The sequence below is a fragment of the Macaca nemestrina genome, chromosome 7 (genome assembly GCF_043159975.1).
Source record: "Macaca nemestrina isolate mMacNem1 chromosome 7, mMacNem.hap1, whole genome shotgun sequence".
Lineage (NCBI taxonomy): Eukaryota > Metazoa > Chordata > Mammalia > Primates > Cercopithecidae > Macaca > Macaca nemestrina.
Window position 1 is genome coordinate 17,169,855 of NC_092131.1, and position 20,503 is coordinate 17,190,357.

Consider the following 20,503-nt stretch of genomic DNA (forward strand, 5'->3'; position numbering starts at 1 on the left):
AGGGAAACTTGGGAAAATTCAAGGATGATGAGAAGTAGAAGAGTAGATTTTTTCCCTAAAAGAAAATCAAATGAACAAGTCTCGTTTTCCAGTTTAGTAGAGATTCCTCATTACTTTTTATATCTTCAGCAAGTATCTGTGCACTACCAGGGACATTTTAAGTAGGAGAAAGTTCTCATCTCAGTGCTTGGGTGCCATTTGCAGCCATCACTATTGGTTTTTGGAATTTTCATTCCATTTATTATAAGACCTCAGCATCAGACAGCAATCAGAAATAAAGCTATCTGCAAGCCATCTAACATCTAACATCAGTCTCACCCTTCTAACATTTCTTCAGCAATTCCTTGATCCTTTTGCTTAAAATCTTGTTCTAAATGGAACTAGATGTAAGAAGAAGAATCTAATATTTTCAAGTGATTGGAAGGTGATGTCTCTTTAGAACTTCTTTATCTTTTTTAAGTTTTATATTTGAGACTTGATCACCTTGGAGGAAAATGGGTCAGAGTGTCACTACAGTCTTAGCATGAGCCTTCCCCAGGCCAGAGGAAGCCAGACAGAGGAGGGAGAGACAAGGAGAAGGGCTGGGAGGCCAGAATGGTTGTTGACTCATTCTCAATGCCTCCCATTCGAGTCTTGAATTCCCATCTTTGCCTGCTCTTTTACATTTTTTAATTTTTAAAAATTTTTTTTTTTTTTGAGATGGAGTCTCGCTATGTTGCCCATGCTGGAGTGCAGTGGTGCAGTCTGCAACCTCCACCTCCCAGGTTCAAGTGATTCTCCTGCCTCAGCCTCCCAAGTAGCTGAGATTACAGGCACACACCACCACACATGGCTATTTTTTTTTTTTTTTTTTTTTTTTTTGAGACAGAGCCTCACTCTGTCACCAGGCTGGAGTACAGTGGTGTGATCTTGGCTCACTACAACTTCCACTTCCTGGGTTCAAGTGATTCCCCTGCCTCAGCCTCCCAAGTAGCTGGAACTACAGGTGCATGCCAACATGCCTGCCTAATTTTTTGTATTTTAGTAGAGATGGGATTTTACCATGTTGGCCAGTATGGTCTCGATCTCCTGACCTTGTGATCTGCCTGCCTTGGCCTCCCAAGGTGCTGGGATTACAGGTGTGAGCCACCACGCTGGGACAATTTTTGCATTTTTTTGGTAGAGACAGGGTTTCACTATGTTGGCCAGGCTGGTCTTGAACTCCTGACCTCAGGTGATCCGCCCACTTTGGCCTCCCAAAGTGTTGGGATTACAGGCATGAGCCACCACCCTGGCCTTTGCCTGTTCTTATAAGGACAAGACATGTTGGCTTTTCAGAATCTCTGTGTGAAGGAAAGGGGAACACACATGAATAAATATTGAAGACCTTTTCCATGTTTTCAAATTAGAAAAACAGCTGAGATGATGAGGTGGCAGCTTCTGAAGTCCCAGAGAAAGCACTAATAGAGATGGCATGACTAGACACTTTCTCCATCTGAAGATCAAGATTTCAAACATCTGAAAATAATTGTTGTACTTTCAGAGGAGTTGGCATTTCTTCAAGGTTACCATCTCTTAATAATCCTGTTGACCCTGGCATTTCTGTCTCTCGTCACCTTCTTGTTCAAGTTTGTGTTTCTTACATGGATTCAGATGAGTTCGCGTATTCTTAGCTTTTTCCCTAGGCTTATCTTAATTTAGTTTTCATCCCCCTTTTCTACAGCCTTGTTGAACCATGTGAGTTTGCTTAATTCACAATCTGTGTTTACTCTTTAGTCCTTATCTGGATTCATAAAATATCTGTTCTAGCAATTTTCGATGCTCTTATTTTTAAAATGCTGACCCCTCATTATTAACTATTTAGAAGTAGGTTTGGGGTTCATTTTTAAGTGATATTTATATCATAAAAATAGACTCTAGAGTTTTCCCCTGCTTTAGACGCTTCTTAATAACCAAGGTGCCAAGGGCATTAAGGACCTCCTTTCTCACCCTCTTCCCCCAGTCCAGTTTGACACATGGCTGGAACTCTGTGTCTCTTTGGGTGCCATCCAGTATGGCCTCACCCCTTGAAGGCAGAGAAGCTCACAGTGCTGGCCATTTCTCCATTTCCTGAACCCCTCAGATTTTGTCGCTTTTCTAATGTCACCTTTCCCATGTGTACAAAGAGAATTATAGAAGCAAAATGCAGCTCCAGGAAATGCAGTCATTAAAGGGAGCATTCCTATAGTAGCACTGGCTACTGAGTCACAAGTTTCAGTTCACACGTGTCAGCTTTTTAAAAAATTGTTTTTTGAGACATAATTCACATATTATACAATTCGTCCATTGAAAGTGTGCGATTCAGTGGCTTTTAATATACTTGCATAGTTGTGCATCCATCGCCATGACTAGAACATTTTTATTACCCCCAAAATAAACCCAGCACCTCTTAGCTGTCACCCTCCTGTCTCCCAAGCCCCTGAATTTCCATATGAATTTTAGAATTACCTTGTCCATTTCTGGAAAAAAAAAAAAAGGCAGCTGGGATTTTAATAGGAATTGCATTGAATTTGTAGATCAATTTGAGGAATATTTCCATATTAAAAATATTAAGTCTTCTGATCCATGAACATGAGATATCTTTCCATCTATTTAGGTTGTCTTTAATTTTTTTAAACAGTGATTTGTATTTTTCAGGATATAAAGCTTGTATTTCTTTGGTTACGCCTATTCCTAAATGTGTGTGTGTGCATGCAAACGTGTGCTATTCTTTTTGATGCTCTTATAAATACAGTTGTTTTCTTAATTTCATTTTTGGATTGTTCATTGCAAGTATATGGAAATACAACAGATTTTGTAAATTGATCTTGTATACTGTAACCTTGCTGAATTTGTTTATTGGTCCTAATAGTTTTTTTGAATTCCTTACAATTTTCTACATCAAGATTGTGTCATCTATTAATACTAATATAGATGGTTTTATTTTTTCCTTTCTAACCTAGATTCATTTTATTTTATTTTTTTTCTTAATTGCCCTGGCTAGAACTTCCAGTACAATGTTGAATAGAAGTGGCAAGCATGGACGTCCTTGTCTCATTCCTGATCTCAGGCAGGGGAAATTATCTAGTCTTTTACAGAGTATGTTGTTTTCTATGGGCTTTTGTAGATGCCCTTTATCAGGTTAAGAAAAGGGCTTCCTATTTCTAGTTTGTTATTTTTATTATTAATGGGTGTTGAATTTTGTCAACTGCTTTTTCTGCATCAATTGAAATGATAATGTGGGTTTTGTCCTTTATTCTAATGCTGTGGTGTATCACATTAATTTATTTTCACACATTAAGCCAACCTGCATCCCTGTCCAAGTCATGGTGTATGCTCCTTTTTATTATTGCTGGGTTCTATTTGCTGATATTTTATTAAAGATTTTTACATCTATATTTATAAAAGATACTATTCTGCAGTTTTCTTATGATGTTTTTGTCTGGTTTTGGTATTAAAGTAATATTGGCCTCATAAAATGAGTTGGAGACTATTCCCTCCTCTTCTTTTTGAAAGAGTTTGTGGAGAATTGGTGTTAATCCTTTAAATATTTGGTAGACTTCACCAGTGAAGCCATCCGGACCTAGGCTTTCTTTGTAGGAAGTTTTTTTTTTTTTTTTTTTAAATACTAATTCAGTCTCTTTACTTATTATGGGTCTATTTGTATTTTCTATTTCTTCTTGAATCAGTTTGATTAGTTTGCGTCTTTCTAGAAATGTGTCTGCTTCGTCTCAACTACCTAATTTGCCTCCGTACAGTTGTTCATAGCATTCCTTTATAATTTTTTTTTGTATTTCTACAAGGTTGGTTGTCATGTTCTCTGATTTCTCATTTTAGTAATTTAAGTCGTTTTTCTCTTTTTTAGAGTCAGTCTAACTGAAAGTTTGTCAGTTTTGAGGAACCAACTTTGGGTTTTGACTTTTTTCTATTGTGATTCTGTTCTCTGTTTCATCGATTTCCACATGAATTCTATGCTTTCATTTATTACCATCAGTTTTTAGCTTTGTAATTTTGTGGGTTCAGAGCTCTACTTCTTAGAATATGGGTAAAGAGGAACAGCTGTGGGAGTTATTCTTGTTTGGAGGTTCCCTTCTTACCAAGGCAGGACTCTGACCCATCCACATTGGCAGAAAGTACATTCTCACCATTCAGTTATGCCGGTTTGGAGGTGTGAAGGGGAATCTGTAGATAATGCAGAAACCTTGTTTTGGCTAACAGTCTCCTTCCCCACAGTCTCTTATGATAAGTATAGTAAGTGTCAAGCAAAATTTAGATGGCAGAGATCCTTCTAGCTCCAGAAAACCACAAAGACCATTCAGAAGAGTTTGTTGTAATGGAACATAACTGAAAGACAAGCCCTGCCAGGAAGCTCCACCCCTGGTCACGGAGACCTGAGCATGAAATGCATACAGGATGCTCACTCTGCCCATCTTGAATTTGAAAGGAAATACAATGTAGAAAATCCTGGATGGAATGAAAAGAGGGATCACCTGTCATAGGCTTCCTTGCTTTTTTTCTTCTGGGTGTTTCTGTGAAGAATTGTATCAGCTTTTGTTTACTTATTTTTTAGAGTAAGCTTTTTTGGATACACACCATACATAGAGAAAAATAAATTAAAAGTATGAAACTTGATGAACTTCCACCAAGTTAGCATATCCATGTAAGTAGCATCTGGTCAGGAATGGACACTACTGGAGCCCTACACGCCCTCCCATGGCCTCTCCCAGTCACCACCCCCATCCAGGGCAGCCCTCTCCTGACTTCTGTCGCAATCATTAGTCTGGCCCCTTTTTGAAATTTATATACGTGGAATCATACAATATGCACTCTCTAATGTTTAACTTCTTTTGTCTAACTTTATATTTGAACTATTCACCCATACTTTTTCATGTAGGAATGTTTTTCATTGCTGCGAGGTGTTTCATTTTATGACTGTCCTCCAGGATATTGATCCATTCTGCTTGTGTTGTGAGTTGTTTCCCATGAGGGGCTAATAGGAACAGGGCTTCTGTGAAGAGTCTTGTACATGTTTCTTTTTTCCCCCTGCATCTACATGTTTCTTAATGTGTGAGAGTGTGTGTGTGTGTATATATATGTGTGTGTGTGTATGTGTGTGTGTGTATGTGTATGTGTATGTGTGTGTGTATATGTGTGTGTGTGTATGTGTGTGTATGTGTGTGTGTATATATGTGTGTGTATGTGTGTGTGTATGTGTGTATGTATGTGTATATATGTGTGTATGTGTGTATGTGTGTGTGTATATGTGTGTGTGTATGTGTGTGTGTATATGTGTGTATGTGTGTGTATGTGTGTGTGTGTATATGTGTGTGTGTGTGTGTATGTGTGTGTGTGTGTTTCAGTCAGTCAGGTATACTTTTTTTTTCATTGTATTTCCTCTTGTAAGAAGCATTGAGGTAGTTTCAATAATTAAATGCACATTAGACTAGATAGTTAACACAAAGTAAAGCAGAAGATTAAAAACAGCTATTGTGGATACTGGTTAATATTGGATAATATTGCCAAGAAATAGATGATGAAAAGATTCATTGAGTGCTAGTGAGTACCAGGCATTGTCTAAACTCCTTTGTAGGTCTAGGAGGAAAAGGTGATTATCATGGAATACTGAATGTAGATCTGAACCTCTTGGTTGCCAGGAGTTTTTGGTAAGGATGGGGAGGCTGTTTAAAATGGAAAATGTGGAGGGGGGTCTCGGCTGGGGAGGGCTGGACAGCCTGAGCCAGGCACTGGCCAGGCCCTTCCCTGGACACAATACATCCTCAAGAGCTTGCAAAAATAAATAAATAAAATAAAATAAAATGGAAAGCAAAGGGATGTTGAAGGGTCAGGATAACTTCTTGATGGCCGAACCGAAGCTGTGTAAACGGCCAGCGGCACTGCTGGCTGCTGTCGTCTCCTTGCCTCTGGTGCACACAGCTCACCTTGGAGTCGTGGAGAGGCCCATCCTCTCAGCAGGAACATGGAAGCACTTGTGCAAGGTGATGTTCTAGGTGGGAGTCACCTGACCCACTCAGCAGAGTGTAGCCCAGTGGACCTGCACTGGTCTAGATGAGGGACCCTTCTTTCTTTGTCATGCAGAGATTTTTGACCTATATGGATTGACACGAAAGAGAAGCGTGGTGAGGCCTCAATAGTCCTTGCATCAGACTAGCCAATCCCTAATAATCAAGATGCGCTCTTAATTTTCCATTTAAGTCCTATTCCTTTCTTGGTAGCCATTTACCCACATACACCTGGGATCGACAGTAGATTCTGCCTGGCATGCTTGCAGACAGTGTGACTTGGGTTCGGGGTGGGACTTCATCTTGGCCTCCATGCCTCGGCTCTTATCTGGCTGGCTGTGGTTCAGAGGCTGTGTTTCTGCTGGAATTTCCTGGTAGTATCTCAGCCAGACATACTAACATTATAAAGGAACCATTACTAGACCTTAGAGTTGATGTTGTCATTATTTACAAATCAACTTTCTCATGGGTTGGCAGTGTTCAAGGCCCTCCCTGCACCTAAATGTAGAGTTTTAGGGGGTGCCAGTGACCTTTAGACATTAACTTGTCATTAGTTATATAATGGCTAACGATGACAGAGAGATGAAATGCAGTTGGGTAAAGTTGGATTAATGTCTTTCGCATGATTGTTTCTACAATTACAGTAAAGTTTCTACGTATGGGAGGAAATTTTTAAGAAAAAGCTATTATGTAGGAGCCCTGGCAAGATGATGATTACTACTTATACCTGAGAATTCTCGCCCTTGTTCCCCTATGTCTTCTGTAGAATCAGAAAATCAGTTGGTAAATTCATCCAAAGTAAGAAAATGGGCAGTTTGCCTAAAGGTCACCCAGTGAGTTGGTGACATGGCTAGGGCGAGAACGCACCCTCCCATTCTCAGCGCAGCAGCCTCCTTTGCCAGGCCGCCAGTTCTTGGGAGCTTGTCCTCATGCCTGCTGAGCCCTGTTTTCTCCTTGTCCCCTTTTGTCCCCCACCTTCCCCTTCACGCAACTTCCTCTGGATCTAGGGCCCCAGTTTTCCCACTCTTCAAGGCTGAGGCCTGGGTACCCCAGTATCTCCCCCTGAGGCTCGTGAGCCCCAAAGAGGAGAAGGCCACAAAAGGAAGGCCCCAACAGTTGTGACCATTCACCCTGAGCTCCATCCACGCTTCCCTGGGCAAATGAGGGAAGGAATTGGCCGGAAATGGGTCTAGAGAGTTCATAATGATTGAGAGGGAGCCTTCCAGTGTGTAGTTGTTTAGGTCTGTCTCTTAAAACTACCTTTTCGCCCCCCACTTCTTCTGCTGGCCTTGGGAGGCTTGCAGTGCTCCTGAGTACCCACCTTGCCTGCCACAAATAGGGAAGTTAGAGGAAGTGGAGCTGGATTCGGTTCATGTGCCACTTGTTAGCAACTATGGTAAAAATAACACAAACTAGCATTTAAGCAGGCTGGATGGCTCAACCAGAATCTGGAGATTAGCCATGGACTGAATTGACTGCTGTGAAGTCACAATTAGCACAGGCTCTCTCTCTTTTCAATTGGTCTGGACAATGCAGAACTGGCTAGCCATGAACAAAAAAAATGATTCACGTTACTGCTTGATTTGCAAGATCCCAGTTGCATGTAAGCACAAGCCAGGATATCAGGAAATGATGACTGGGCATGGGTGTGTGCATACACACACACACACACACACACACACACACACACACACACACAATGGTTCACATTACTGTTTTATTTGCAAGGTCCCAATTGCATGTAAGCACAAGCCAGGATATCAGGAAATGATTGTTGGGCACCAGTGTGCATGTATAAGCGCACATGCACGTGTGCGCGCGCGCACACACACACACACACAACATACTGAGGTGATTGTTTGGGAGACACTTAATTCAGAGCCTTTAGGCTCTATTTCAGAATCTAAGGGGAAAGAACTGTCCCGTCTGAAAAACCCAGATCATCTCAAGCTGACTTCTGAAGCAAGTCACTGCATATCCCCGAATCTTGCTCCTCATTCTCAGGCCAGCCTTTTCATAAAATTTTAGCCTCAGAAGAGCGATAGAAACCATCCTGCAGGTGGCTTCCTTACCTCTGGCGGTGTCAGCATTGTAATGAGAATACCAGGCACTGTGTTTCTTCTATCTTGCTCTTTGTCATCCTAAGATGCAGTACAAAAATTGCCAGCACTTCGAAGAAAACAAATGTTTATAATTATGTGAAAAATCCTTTTTTTTTTTTCCCTTTTATTGGGGGGGGGAATCCCTTCAATTAAATGATTGTAATATTATCCCTGAGAAGACATAAACTTAGTCATTTTTAGTCATCTTCCAAATATCTAGGAGTTTTTTTAAACCAAGTTCATTTTTATTTATTATATACTCTTCTTCCATTTCATGAAAAAATATTGAGTTTGACCCAATTGGTGATAACATTCAGAATTCTGCCCAAAGGATTCTAGAGCTTTAGAACAGGAGAAAAAGTGCTGCAAATGCTCACAACACAGAAAATAGGCTATAGAGAATACAGATCGGGGTTCTGCTGGGTTTTTATTATTCTCTAATCCTGAGCAACGTTGAGCTTAAAAAGCTCTTTCTTTTAATCCAAGATTTAAGAGTTCAGCCAAATTCCGTAAAATAGATTAATAAGAGCTCTTGCATGCTACCCCATAATAAAACTTATGTGTTCTAAGTAAGATAGCTCACTAAATTCTTACAGTATTAGAGAAATTATTCAAACTCTAAAATTGCTTCTAATCTCTTATTTCATCTAAATAACAGTATGAGATATGCCAGTTAGCAGGTAAGAGGTAAGAAGAGTACTGTTAAGTGAAATGCCTGCAGTTTATACCTCTGTAACGGGTTTAGGAGAAAGCTTGTATTATTTAGATAATGTCAATTTATTGAAATCTAAAATTCTGCCTCTGTAATATGTACATATGTTATTTGGGCTTTTAACTTGGTTTTTACAGCTTTACTTTACCCTTCTGCCTACCACTAAAATGCATAGCTAAAATGTATGAATTCCATAGATTACCATAGAAATAGGCAAATTAATTCAAGTGTCCAAATTATACAGTATTTTTCATGGGTATTATATAAAATCCTGGAAGCTTTTAGTGTTCAGTTCTGCTTGTATTTGTGTGTTTTGTGTTATTTTGAAACTGCCATATATCAAAGTCAGTTTTCTTTCTGCAGCATTTTTTGTCCTCAAGAAAATACGGAAGAAGCCCTGCTGTTACTGCTGATTAGCGAATCAATGGTACGTGGAATGTGTTTTTACATCGTTCTTTCCCCGGCCTTGTAGTCTCTTCTTTGACACAGCCATTCTGCCAGTATGACGACTCTTTTTCTTGAGAGAAAATACTTTCTAGAGGGTATACGTGGATGGGAAAAAACAGTAGAGGTTTAAAATGAGGGTCTTAATTCCTGGACCAGCGAGCAATGTCCCTTGGTTAGCCTGGAGCTTGGAGCTTCTCTATCTTCTATCTTGAAGCAGGTATCTTAGTTCATTCATTTATCCACCCAGTATTGGCTGAACATTAATGCAATTGTATCTAGGTAAACCACAGCTAAAATGACCACCGGAGGAATCTTAAAAGGAGAAAGAGGCCCCCAAAGGGTGACCTTTATAAGCCTCTCAATTTGCCCTGGAGTGGGGGAGAATTTGGGGATAAGTCATTTGTTGGTTCTATGAACCTCTGGTTTTCACAGCAGGAACTTGATGAAACTCTCATCCTCCTGCCCTGGTTGTCTCTCCCAGCTCCCAGCTGTCACCAGACACTGTAAAGTCCCAGGCCGTGAGAACTCACTTCTCTTCCCTGTCACTGCTATTGTGAGGGAGGTTTTGCCAGACCCTCTGATTGCTTTGAAACATTTTCTTAGTATTTGGCCAGGATATCGAATTTTAGGTCTATTTCACCACTCATCATTTATTGGGTTTCTGTCCTGTGTATCTATCACTAGGCATTGTGGCCCTAGCTTGAAACCTTCAGGATCATGTGTGTTATAATGGCGAATTCCTCAGCAGAATAGTGATGTGTACTGAGGACCTGAGCAGAATGGGCGGGCTCCTGGAATCAAAAGATCTTGAGGGCTCACATCCCCTTCCCTCATTTTACACATGAGGAACCCGAGGCCCAGAGCAGGCAGAATGCGTGCATCACGCAGTGGTCTCCTGTTCCTGCTAGGAGACTGTACTGCCCCCTCCCCATAGCTGTCACTGCTTACCCCCAACCCCTGGGGCAGCCCAGGGGAGAAAAGGGAATCGTAACTAAAGCAAGAGAAGGCATTTCCCTTCTTGCCCTCCCCACACATACTGTTTAATGGGAGGTATAAAATGGACTCAGGTGAGTATAGACATGGGGTCTGAGCATAATAACATACATGCACAGAGAGAAGGAGGGATCAGAAGAGGCCAGAACTCATGAGAGGGCAGCTCTCTTGCCTTTGATTAAAACTTTGAATGGCGGCTGGGCGCGGTGTCTCAAGCCTGTAATCCCAGCACTTTGGGAGGTCGAGATGGGCGGATCACGAGGTCAGGAGATCCAGACCATCCTGGCTAACACGGTGAAACCCCGTCTCTACTAAAAAAAATACAAAAAACTAGCCGGGCGAGGTGGCGGGCGCCTGTAGTCCCAGCTACTCGGGAGGCTGAGGCAGGAGAATGGCATGAACCTGGCAGGCAGAGCTTGCAGTGAGCTGAGATCCGGCCACTGCACTCCAGCCTGGGCGACAGAGCAAGACTCCGTCTCAAAAAAAAAAAAACACTTTGAATGGCCCACCGATGTTGACAAGAGCAAGCCTGCGTGAGTTACCACCTCTTTTGACTTGGAGGCTGTTTGGTGTCATTGGGCTTACTTCCTCTCAAGGAAGCAGGGTTGCCCGATAGTCAGCTGGTAACTTAGGATGGTGTCATTTACATTCTCTGTTTGCCTTGGTGCAATCAGGGAAGCACATAGGTGAGCAGGCTGGCACATGGTGGCATTCAAGTGAACAAGTCTCCCCAGGCTTCCCCACCGGGGCATCCATGGAGCCAGCTCACCTTGGCCTCCTGGTCAGCATTCCCTCATCCCAAGCTGGGTCCTTGGCAGGTAGTTAGTTCCCTTTGGGCAAACTTGGTTGGTTATGGTGTACACGTTCTGAAAGCATGGTGACTATACATTTTAGATTACCTGGACAATTCTGATTGAAAATATTATGTTCCATTGTCAGATGATATGTTCCAGTCTGCAATTTGGAAAACATGGCCACCTCTCTAAAACGCTTGCACTAAGTGGAGATGTCTGTGGAATGATGTCTCCAGCTCTCCTGCTTCTTAATTGAAGTGATAGAAACTAATAATACTCAAACATTGAGATCCCTTTGAGACAGTCAGAGTTGGCTCTGTGGTATGTAATTTCCAGAAAAATCTCTTCAGGGGATGTTGAAATCCAGTGATGTCATCAGTGGGTATGAAGGACAAGGTTTCTAACCCAAATGATTATGTTCTCCCTATAAATCATTTCAGAAAATGTAGGTAGAAATCTAAATGAAGTTGCTTTTGGAAGCCTTTTTTCCATGTCTTTTGACTTCTCGATTTTTTGGTTTTTAGACAGAAAATGAATGTGCTCAATTTCAAAACCAAAATGAAAATTTGTGGTTTTTGGATGTCAGAAAATTGTGTTCTTTGTTGGTTCTGACTTTAATTCAGAAGCCTGAATTTGTCCATAGCTTCTCCACCTACAAGATGTCATTTAGAATTGTGCTATTTTCTAACCACAAAACAAATTAGTTTCCCCTAGGAGAATGGGATTATAAGAACTTGATTTGCAGAACTACCACTGAGGCAATATTCTGGGATATTTATTATTTGTGGGTCTGTTTGAGGTTCTGTATTGTACCTTTTTAGTCAAAAGATACTGATACTTTCTCTAAAAATGAAAAGAATGCATTTGGTATAACTTGAAAACCTTTCATAAATAGTATGTTTGTTTTGCTCTCTTCCAGGCATTGGTCTCAGTATAGAATATGTATAGCAAATAAATAAAATGAGACCATTTGCAACAGGCCCTGTTTCCTTCAGAGCTGCTTTTTTTGGGGGCTCAAGAGGGACTCCTAACAAGAAAAACTTAGAATGAAATCTTCAAAAGCAGGCTTGTTTCCGTCAGAGATGACTCACTTTGTAGGAAGTGGCCTGTCTTATATATTCTTATTTGTCTTTGACATTTAAGAGCAAGGAGTTTTAAAGTGAGTAAGTACTGATGGGTGGCTAAAAGTAAATGCCTTGGACTCACACACAAAGAAAATGCATTTTGTCTCATTAGTGAGAGGGAAGGTGTGTGCGTGGCCTTTTTGAATGTCAGGAGGAAGATCAATGTCAGCATGCCGGGACAAGTGACCCTGGAACCTCATGTACCACTTTCACAGGAAAGACTGGGGGCGGGCCTGTCTCTGCTCCCAAGGACAGGTGGATCTGCAGACTTCTGTTAATTAGCAGGGGGAAAAGGGCAGGTGAAATCGAAATCTAACTTTGTTGATTCTGAACTTCCTATTAGGGAAAAAGGGAAAATGAGCTAGCTATTGAGTCTCATACATGTGATATATTTAGAGGAATCTGTAGAGAAATTAAATTTTAGAAGTAATGGAAACAAGATGCTGTAAAGAGCATTTGATTTCTGGATAGATGAGATTAATAAGTTTGAATGTGCCTGATGTATTTCTGTGCTAAGCTTAGAAAATTGTTCTCTTGAGTCCTCTGTGTTAATATCTTTTAAAGGAAAAATCTGCTTTCTTCTTGTTTTCTCTTATATATCTGTGTTGTGCTTCCCTAAACAAGATTGAATTCGTCTTTGTGTTCTGTTCCAGTGAAGATGTCATATAGGGATTTGAATATTGCTTGGTGATAGAGGAAAAGTAAGATAGATCTCTGTAGGACTCATGGAACTTGATGACACAATTGGGTGTTGGGAAATGCAGGGCTGGGAATTTTCTCCCCCTCTTTAATGTAGAGCAGAAGCAGGATTCGCGAGTGAGGCGCAGCAGGGCCTCACTTGATGGATGATTCGGCTGCTCCAGAGCGCAGCTGCATCTTCCACGAGGCTGGCTGTGAACCCGAGCCCAGGGAAAACTTTGTATCGGCTGCCAAGGCTTCCTCCAAATGCCTGCCGACAGGTACAGGTGCCCTCTAGGTTCACAATTCTAGGACTTTAGTGTTTGGATCATCCCATATATCATGTTCTTCAGTGCCCAGGGGATTTTGAATAAATAACCCAAGGTGACAGGCCTCTGCTCATTCCTACCCTTGTCTCCATTCCCTTGGCAAATCGGTAGGGGCAGGAGGGCCTAGGTGGCCTCCCCACCATGCAGCACTAGGCTCTTTCTCCATCTGCTTCTCTTGTGTTTTTTCAGGCCAACCGGGATGCTGTGCTGAGCAGGATACCTGAACACAAGAGTGACCGCCTCATCAGTCTACAGAGTGCGTCTGTGGTCTATGACTTACTCACCATTGCTCTTGGAAGAAGAGGCCAGTATGAAATGCTGTCAGAGGTACAGCCGCTGAGTCTGGTTGACATCCAGGTGGTGGGTGACAGTTGCATGGTGACCCCAGGGAAGGGTTGTGAGACCTGGACCTGGGCCCCCCTCTATTACTGGCAGCCATGTGATCTTGGGCCAGTCACTTAACTTTGGTTTTCTCCCCTGTAGAATGGGCGTTGGGCTAAATGATTAGGTGGTGGAATTGATCTAGTCTTTTACCATGAGGGTTCCATAACCCACTGGGCTGTGAGTTTGTGTGTGAGGGAAGGCAAACATTTCTCAAGCAGTTTCTCTTTCAGTTAATTTCCACCAACTGAAAATCTCCCATCTGTGATATTAGTCTCCTCATAGAACATGTTTGGTTTAAAGTATCAGTGTGACCAGTGAAATTGCCAGTGGCCTGACAATTTCAGGCACAGTGTGTTATGTTAGCTGGCATAGATCGTTTCATATAAAGGAGACAGTCTTCTTTCAGAGTCTTTTGCTTGTTCAGAAGGGACCCTCGTGGATTTCAGATCTTGTACAAGGTACTGTCATGTTCTCACTCCCTCAGTGTCTAAGAAACGCTTAGGATGGAGGCTTGACTCTTTCACAGTTTCAGGAGAAGCTGGTTCATCTTGGGCTGTGGTTATGCATTATTAGGTTCCTGCCCAAAATATCAGATTCTACCATGGTAAGGCTAAATAAATAACAAGAAGATCATTTTATCTTTTCTTTAGCAAAATAGAGAGAAAAAAAAAATCCCTATTTTGTTAAAAGGAACTTTTCCATGTTATTTATCTTTCTCTTTCTAAATTTATACCCATTGCAACAGCCTCTGGGCACGAGGACAGGGAATGAAATACAGTAACAGATTGGCTGAAATCAGATAAGTGCCCGACTCACCCTCCAGCCTGCCAGTGCATCGCCACATTAGGCAGGAACCTTGGGGAAACAGATGAGCCTGCGTGGCTTGAATCTTTTTTTAGTCCATGGTTTGGTGACTCTACAGGGCAGTGGTTACTCAGCCTCACAATCCGACCTGACAAAGCAGTGTGTGCAGATGCCCCCACCACACGCAGCTCAGCCCTGGGGCTCGGTCCAGGCTTGGAATTGGCCCAGGTTGTTCATCCCTAAATGGATTGAACCTCTGCCGGTACCTTGATTTCCTGGGCCCCCCTTCTCCCCACCACCTAAGTTGCTGTCAGCTGTGTCCACCACAAAGTCTGTCACTGGGGACCATGCCACCGAGCTCACAGTTGAATTCCTTTAAGGTGAGTTTGTTCCTCCAGACAAAACACATATCACCTCTCTAGGTCCAAGGATGACAGTGGTACGCACACATCTACTTCCGTCCCATTGGGTAGCAATGTTGCCTTTCCCCGGCTCGAAATCTCCTAGGTCCGAAACAGGAGTGAGGAGCTTGAGGTGTCTGGCCCTGTTGACTGGCTGGGTGGTCTCTGTCCCTGGCTTCCCATTTTTCCATGAATGCTCTAGGGGGTGGTCATCACCCTCATGGATTCCTCTGCAAGCTGCGGCTCTGGAGCCTGTGCCTGCTCCTGGCATAGAATACTAGGACCTTGTTTTCACCCAGATGACTTCTGTCTTGATATCATATGTAGCTCCCATCTCGTGGTGGTGACCTGCCTCCCAGACGACTGGGTATGTGGTCGCGGGAGCCTTTGCGAGTCAGAACTTCACCCCCCAGTCACATTGCAAATGGTGGTGCAGGCCAAAGGTTGCCTCGGAGAAGCTGGAGTAGGAGGGTGGAAGAAAGGCAAATTTAGTACTGTGTATCCCTGGAACCTTTTGAATTTTGTACCATATCTGTGTTTTATCTAGTAAAAATCTCAACCAACTGATAAAATATATGAAATGAAGGATGTTTATTTCTTCAGCACATATATGTACTGTCACCTCTTCTGTGCCAGAGGCTCTGATTAAGGCCAGGGATACAGCCAGGAGCAAGGTGTGACCCCTACCCACAAGCTGCCCCCAGCCTGGAGCTGCCAGGTGTGACAAGCAGCTGCGGCCCATGCGCTGATGGGGGCGGGCCCAGCACAAGCTCTGCGTGCCTTATCTAGGGGTTGGATATTTGGCTTCAGCCTTGCCTGTGCCAACCACTTAGGCAATTGGAGCGAGCATTCGACAACTGTGTTGTCTCAGATCAACCGACTAAAACGGTAGATGTCGTAGGAAAAAGGTGAAAGCTCACAGCATCTCAAGGCTGCCTGGCCCATGGTTGGATAGCTCAGTTACTGAAGATAGGGGTTAGGTCCACCCTTTGCTGAGTGTGGACCCTCTCTCCCTCTGTCCGAGGCCACATCCTACTCTGGGTGTCCCACTTGTCTTATTGCCTCATTTACTGGAGTTTTTCTGAATCCATTTTTTTCCCCCTCCTCATCTGCCTTTCCATTTTCTCAGGACTTTAAGTTAAAAGGATAACTGGCTTTTTTTTTTTTTAATTGAAGTACAATTCACATAACAAACTTAACCATTTTAAAGTGTAGAATTCAGTGGCATTTAGTACGTTCATACCACTTAGTACATGCACATTTAGTACGTGCAGCCATCACCTCAAATTGCAAAACCTTTTCCTCACCCTGTAAGAAACCCTATACCCATTAAGCAGCCACTCCCCGTTCCTCACTCCCTCCAAGTCCCTGTCAACTACTCATCTGCTTTTTTTCTCTATGGATACTGATTGGGGGTATTTCATATAAATATAAATAGCCAATATTTGGGCTTTGGTGTCTGGCTTCTTTCACATAGCATAATGTTTTCAAGGTTATCCACATTGTAACATGGATCAATATTTCTTTTTATGGCTGAATAGTATTCCATTGTGCAGATCTACCACAATTTGTTTTTCCATTCATTAGCTGATGGAATTGTGGCTGTTTCCACCTTTTGGCTACTATGAACAGTGTTGCTGTCAGGATAACTGGATTTTAAACTTCCTATATTACCTTTCTCTGAGCTCCATAAATGTTAGCAATTATCGTTATTATCATTTGTCTTAGAGGTATGTTATATTTCCCTGTCTTCATTTCCTCCACTGTCAGCAGAGCAATCTTTCTGAGACACAGGAATAGACATGCCACCCTTCTGTTCACAAATATTCCACAGACCCTCTCTCTTTCTTTTTTCTCTTGTTTTCTTTTCCTTTCCACCCATAATGAAATTGACTTCATTGTTTATCTTTCTGCCGTATGCAATAGTCCTGCATGCTCCTTGGAGAATCCAACAATACATAGAAAATATAGAAAAGGAAAGAAAAGTGCCTTGGAATCCAGCTGTCCTGAGATAGTTGACTACTCATTGACATTTTAGAGGCGAACTTTACATCTGTCTTTATGAATAAATGTGTGCATTATGTAAGTTTTGTTGAATGGGACAGTATCTTACACATTTTACTGTGGATATCCCCTATCTCTCTTCTTTGCTTCATTGGCACCTCACCCATCTCTGCCTCCTCAACCCCAAACTCAGGTCATCAACATAGTGTGTCACAGGCTCTAGAGTTAGAGAGCTTTGGTTTGAGTTCTGGGTCTGCTCTGTACCAGTCATGTGAGCCTAGGCATGTCACTAACCTCCTATGCATCAGTTTATTTTCCTGTTAAATAGGGGTAATAATTGTGTGAATGTATATCTCAGACAGTTGGGAGATGCATATTCATTAATCCATGTAAAGTACTCAGAACAGAGCCTAGCACTTAGAGCTCGGTAAGTGGCAACTGTACACTGCTGCTCCTGCAGTTACTACCATTGTATACACAGGAATTACTAGGCACAGGGGGAGCAACAAAGGATACAGAAAGATCTTTTGCCTTCAAGAAATTTCCACTCTAGTTAGGGAGACCACATGGAAACAAACAAAAAGATAATCAAATTAGAGAATACGTAGTAGTGCAAAGCATGTTAATTGGCAGGTGAATGGAATAGACCAATTGCAGCCAAGTTTATAGGTTGGGAGTGCCAGTAAGAGATTATGAACAGTGGATATATGAATTGGCTCTTCAAGGCCTGATAGGCATTAAGTGGTCTAGGAGGAGAGAGACCCTCTTCATCCTTAAGCTCACAGAGCTGTGAAGGCACTGGACCTGAGGGAACGGGAACCCAGGGCTTGCTCTCATGGAGAAGTGGGAGGAGAGGAGCTTGGAAAGAAAGTGTGGGGCCTGATTGTCAGCACCACAACCTATTGGCAGACTTTACGTGTGCCCCTTGCAGATGCGATCTAGATATATCACCCTGTGGCTCATCTGTGAGCAAGTCCTCTTTGCCTCAGAAACGTTGCTAGATCTTCTTTTACATGGGTGGAAGCTTTTGTGGACAGAAGAGTTCGTAAAACCATCAGTCAATTGTGAGAGAGAGAAGAGGTCTTACCTCCTTCTCACCCTGTCCTTGTGCTTTCCTTCCTTCTCTTGTCCCCAACCAGCATTAACACTTACACATCCGGGCACAGCATGTCTTCCTGCTTCTTGGCTCCTCTCCTTGGCTGACCTGGGCCCACGGGCACCACAGAGGGTGGGGGCGCCTCTACTGCCACTGCCAGCCCGTGTTCCTCTCTCCTGTCCTTGGCACCCTTGTGCAATGGGTGTGTCGTGCAGCATTGTGCAGACCCAGCCTTTTAATAACTGTGCTCACAGGGCTAAGCGGGAGCAGAGCCTCTCTTTCCCAAGGAAGCCGGCCTTTCTCTTGTGCTTATTCAAGATGGAAGGCCGCTCTCCCATCTCGAGACCGGCTGCCTTTGTGTGCACCTACATCATCGTGCCTTTCTTTCCTTGTGGACTCTTCAGCCAGATGCTGGCCAAAGAGCATTGTACAAAGGAGACCCAGGCCAAAGGTTTATCATATCCTCATTCTGACAGGTTTAAATAGAAGCACAATGTTTACCATATCTCCAGTGCTGTGAGTTTTCGTGTTTTTAAAGACTAATTGTGAGCCCTGCTGAAAGGTTTGTGTAGGAAGGAACACTTCTTTTTTTCCTCTTCGTTTTAAACAGCAGCACTAGTTGGCATGACAACCTGCGCTATTAAAAGTAAAGCAACAAGCACTGCTTCCTCTGTTTTTCAGAATGAACCCAAGCTGCTAAGGAGGTTTGTTTCTTGAATTTGACTATTAATGGCTCCATTTCGACAGGATATTATGGGGTCCTTTTAGAAGGTTGTGTGTGTCCCCCCTCCATAGGCGAGGCAGCTTTAAAGACAGGAATGGTATTTTTATCTTTCCTGTTGAACTCATATTCATGTGTTTATGGTAAATCTCAACAACACCATAGTTCTGTGGGTAGAACTGTCTGACTAGTAATTGTACCAAAAGGACATTTACACCTCCCTAACCTAAACGCTTATTTAATCAGGGAGCACTGTGAAAAGCATTGCACATCTAACAACGTCTGCTTGCCAGGCCTACCATTTGTTTAAAGTTCAGCATTGCATGCAGCCCCACTTGTACTGCAGAAACCCAGCCTTGAGCTAGGTGCCAAGGTTTCTAGAAGGCATCAGTGGGCATGACACAAATGGAGCCGTAGACTTCTGAGAAATCAAGGCAGGGTATTTGGTTAGTGCTGGGTGGTCCCTAACAACTTGCTGAATGCACCAGTGCTTCAAAACCAGTGTGCACCCTCATCCTGCCCCCTTTTCTTTGGTTTTAGAGGTCCCTAGATGTGCAAGGAGTGTATCTTCCCCAGGCAGGCCCAAAGGTTAAAGGTCATTGAGTGGGAAATGGGCAGCAGAGGAATGGATGGGCCCAGCTTGGGGCAGAGCACCTGGACAGTTACCAGCTCTGGTCCAGCTTTGTGAGTCAGCTCAATAGGGACCATCTTCACCATTTTTACATGACACCCTGCCCCAAAGAATATCAGCCTCTGACATGGCCCCTGGGATCTCCATTCTCACCATTACGAAAACGTTCTTTCGAATTAAGCATTGCTTTCTTAACGTGGTCCTCAATGAAAGTGCCAACACGCTTGGGAGGAATGGAAGGAGTTTAAACTCTTAGGGTAGCATAGTTCAGAGAAACAAGGTATCTAGGTACATACCTCATGGTTTTGTTTTAGTTCTTTGTTTAAATTTTTTTTAATATGCCATATTAACCTTTTTAAAGTGTAAAATTCAGTTGCATTTAATTACATTCACAATGTTGTGCAACCATCATCACTATTTATTTGCACATTTTTCCATCATCCCAAACAGAAATTCTGTACCCATCAAGCAATAACTTTTCATTCTCTCCTTCCCGATACCCTAGTAACCTCTAATTTAATTTTTGTCTTTATGAATTTGCTTATTTTGGGTATCTCATATAAAAGAAATCAGGCAATACTTGCCCTTTTATGTCTGGTTTGCTTCACTTAGCCTAATGTTTTCAAGATTCAGCCATGTTATAACAATATATCTGATAGCATTGATCAGAACTTCGTTCCTTTTCATGGCTGAATAATATTCCATTGCATGTATGTGTTACATTTTGTTTATCCCTTCATCTGTCAGTGGACGCCTGGATTGTGTCCACCTTTTGGCTATTGTGAATAATGCTGCAGTGAATACTCTACTTGAACTTTCCTTCCTTCTGCTGTCCCCAGCCAACATCAACACTTGCACGTTAGGGCACAGCATGTTTTCTGAGTTCCTTTTTTCAGTTCTTTTGGGTTTACACCTAGGAGTGGAATTGCTTGGTCATATGATAATTCTATGTTTAACTTTTTGAGGAACTGCCAGACTGTTTTTCACAGTGACTGTACCATTTCACATTCCTACCAGCAATACACAGGGTTCTAATTTCTCCACTTCTTCACTAGCACTTGTTATTTGTAAATTATTATTAATGTAGACATTCTGGTAGGTGTGATGTGATATCACATTGTGGGATTGATTTTCTTTTCCCTAATAACTAATAATGTTTAGCATCTTTTTATGGGCTTATTGGCCATTTGTATATCTTCTTTGGTAAAACTACTATTCAAGTCTTTTGCCTATTTTAAAGTCTACATAATAAACTCTGGTCAGCTA

The 20,503-nt window shown here is 42.4% G+C and overlaps 1 protein-coding gene across 8 annotated transcripts in view; it reads left to right on the plus strand.

The window, feature by feature from the left end:
* Nucleotides 1–20,503, plus strand: part of LOC105467558 (tetratricopeptide repeat domain 7B) — a 273,670-nt gene that overhangs the window by 121,537 nt on the left and 131,630 nt on the right. For all 8 annotated transcript variants that reach the window (XM_024788437.2, XM_024788439.2, XM_011717247.2 and 5 more), the window contains 2 exons: nt 9,195–9,258; nt 13,386–13,523. In XM_024788437.2, coding sequence (XP_024644205.2) covers nt 9,195–9,258; nt 13,386–13,523 — 202 coding nt within the window. The remainder of the gene's footprint in view (nt 1–9,194; nt 9,259–13,385; nt 13,524–20,503) is intronic.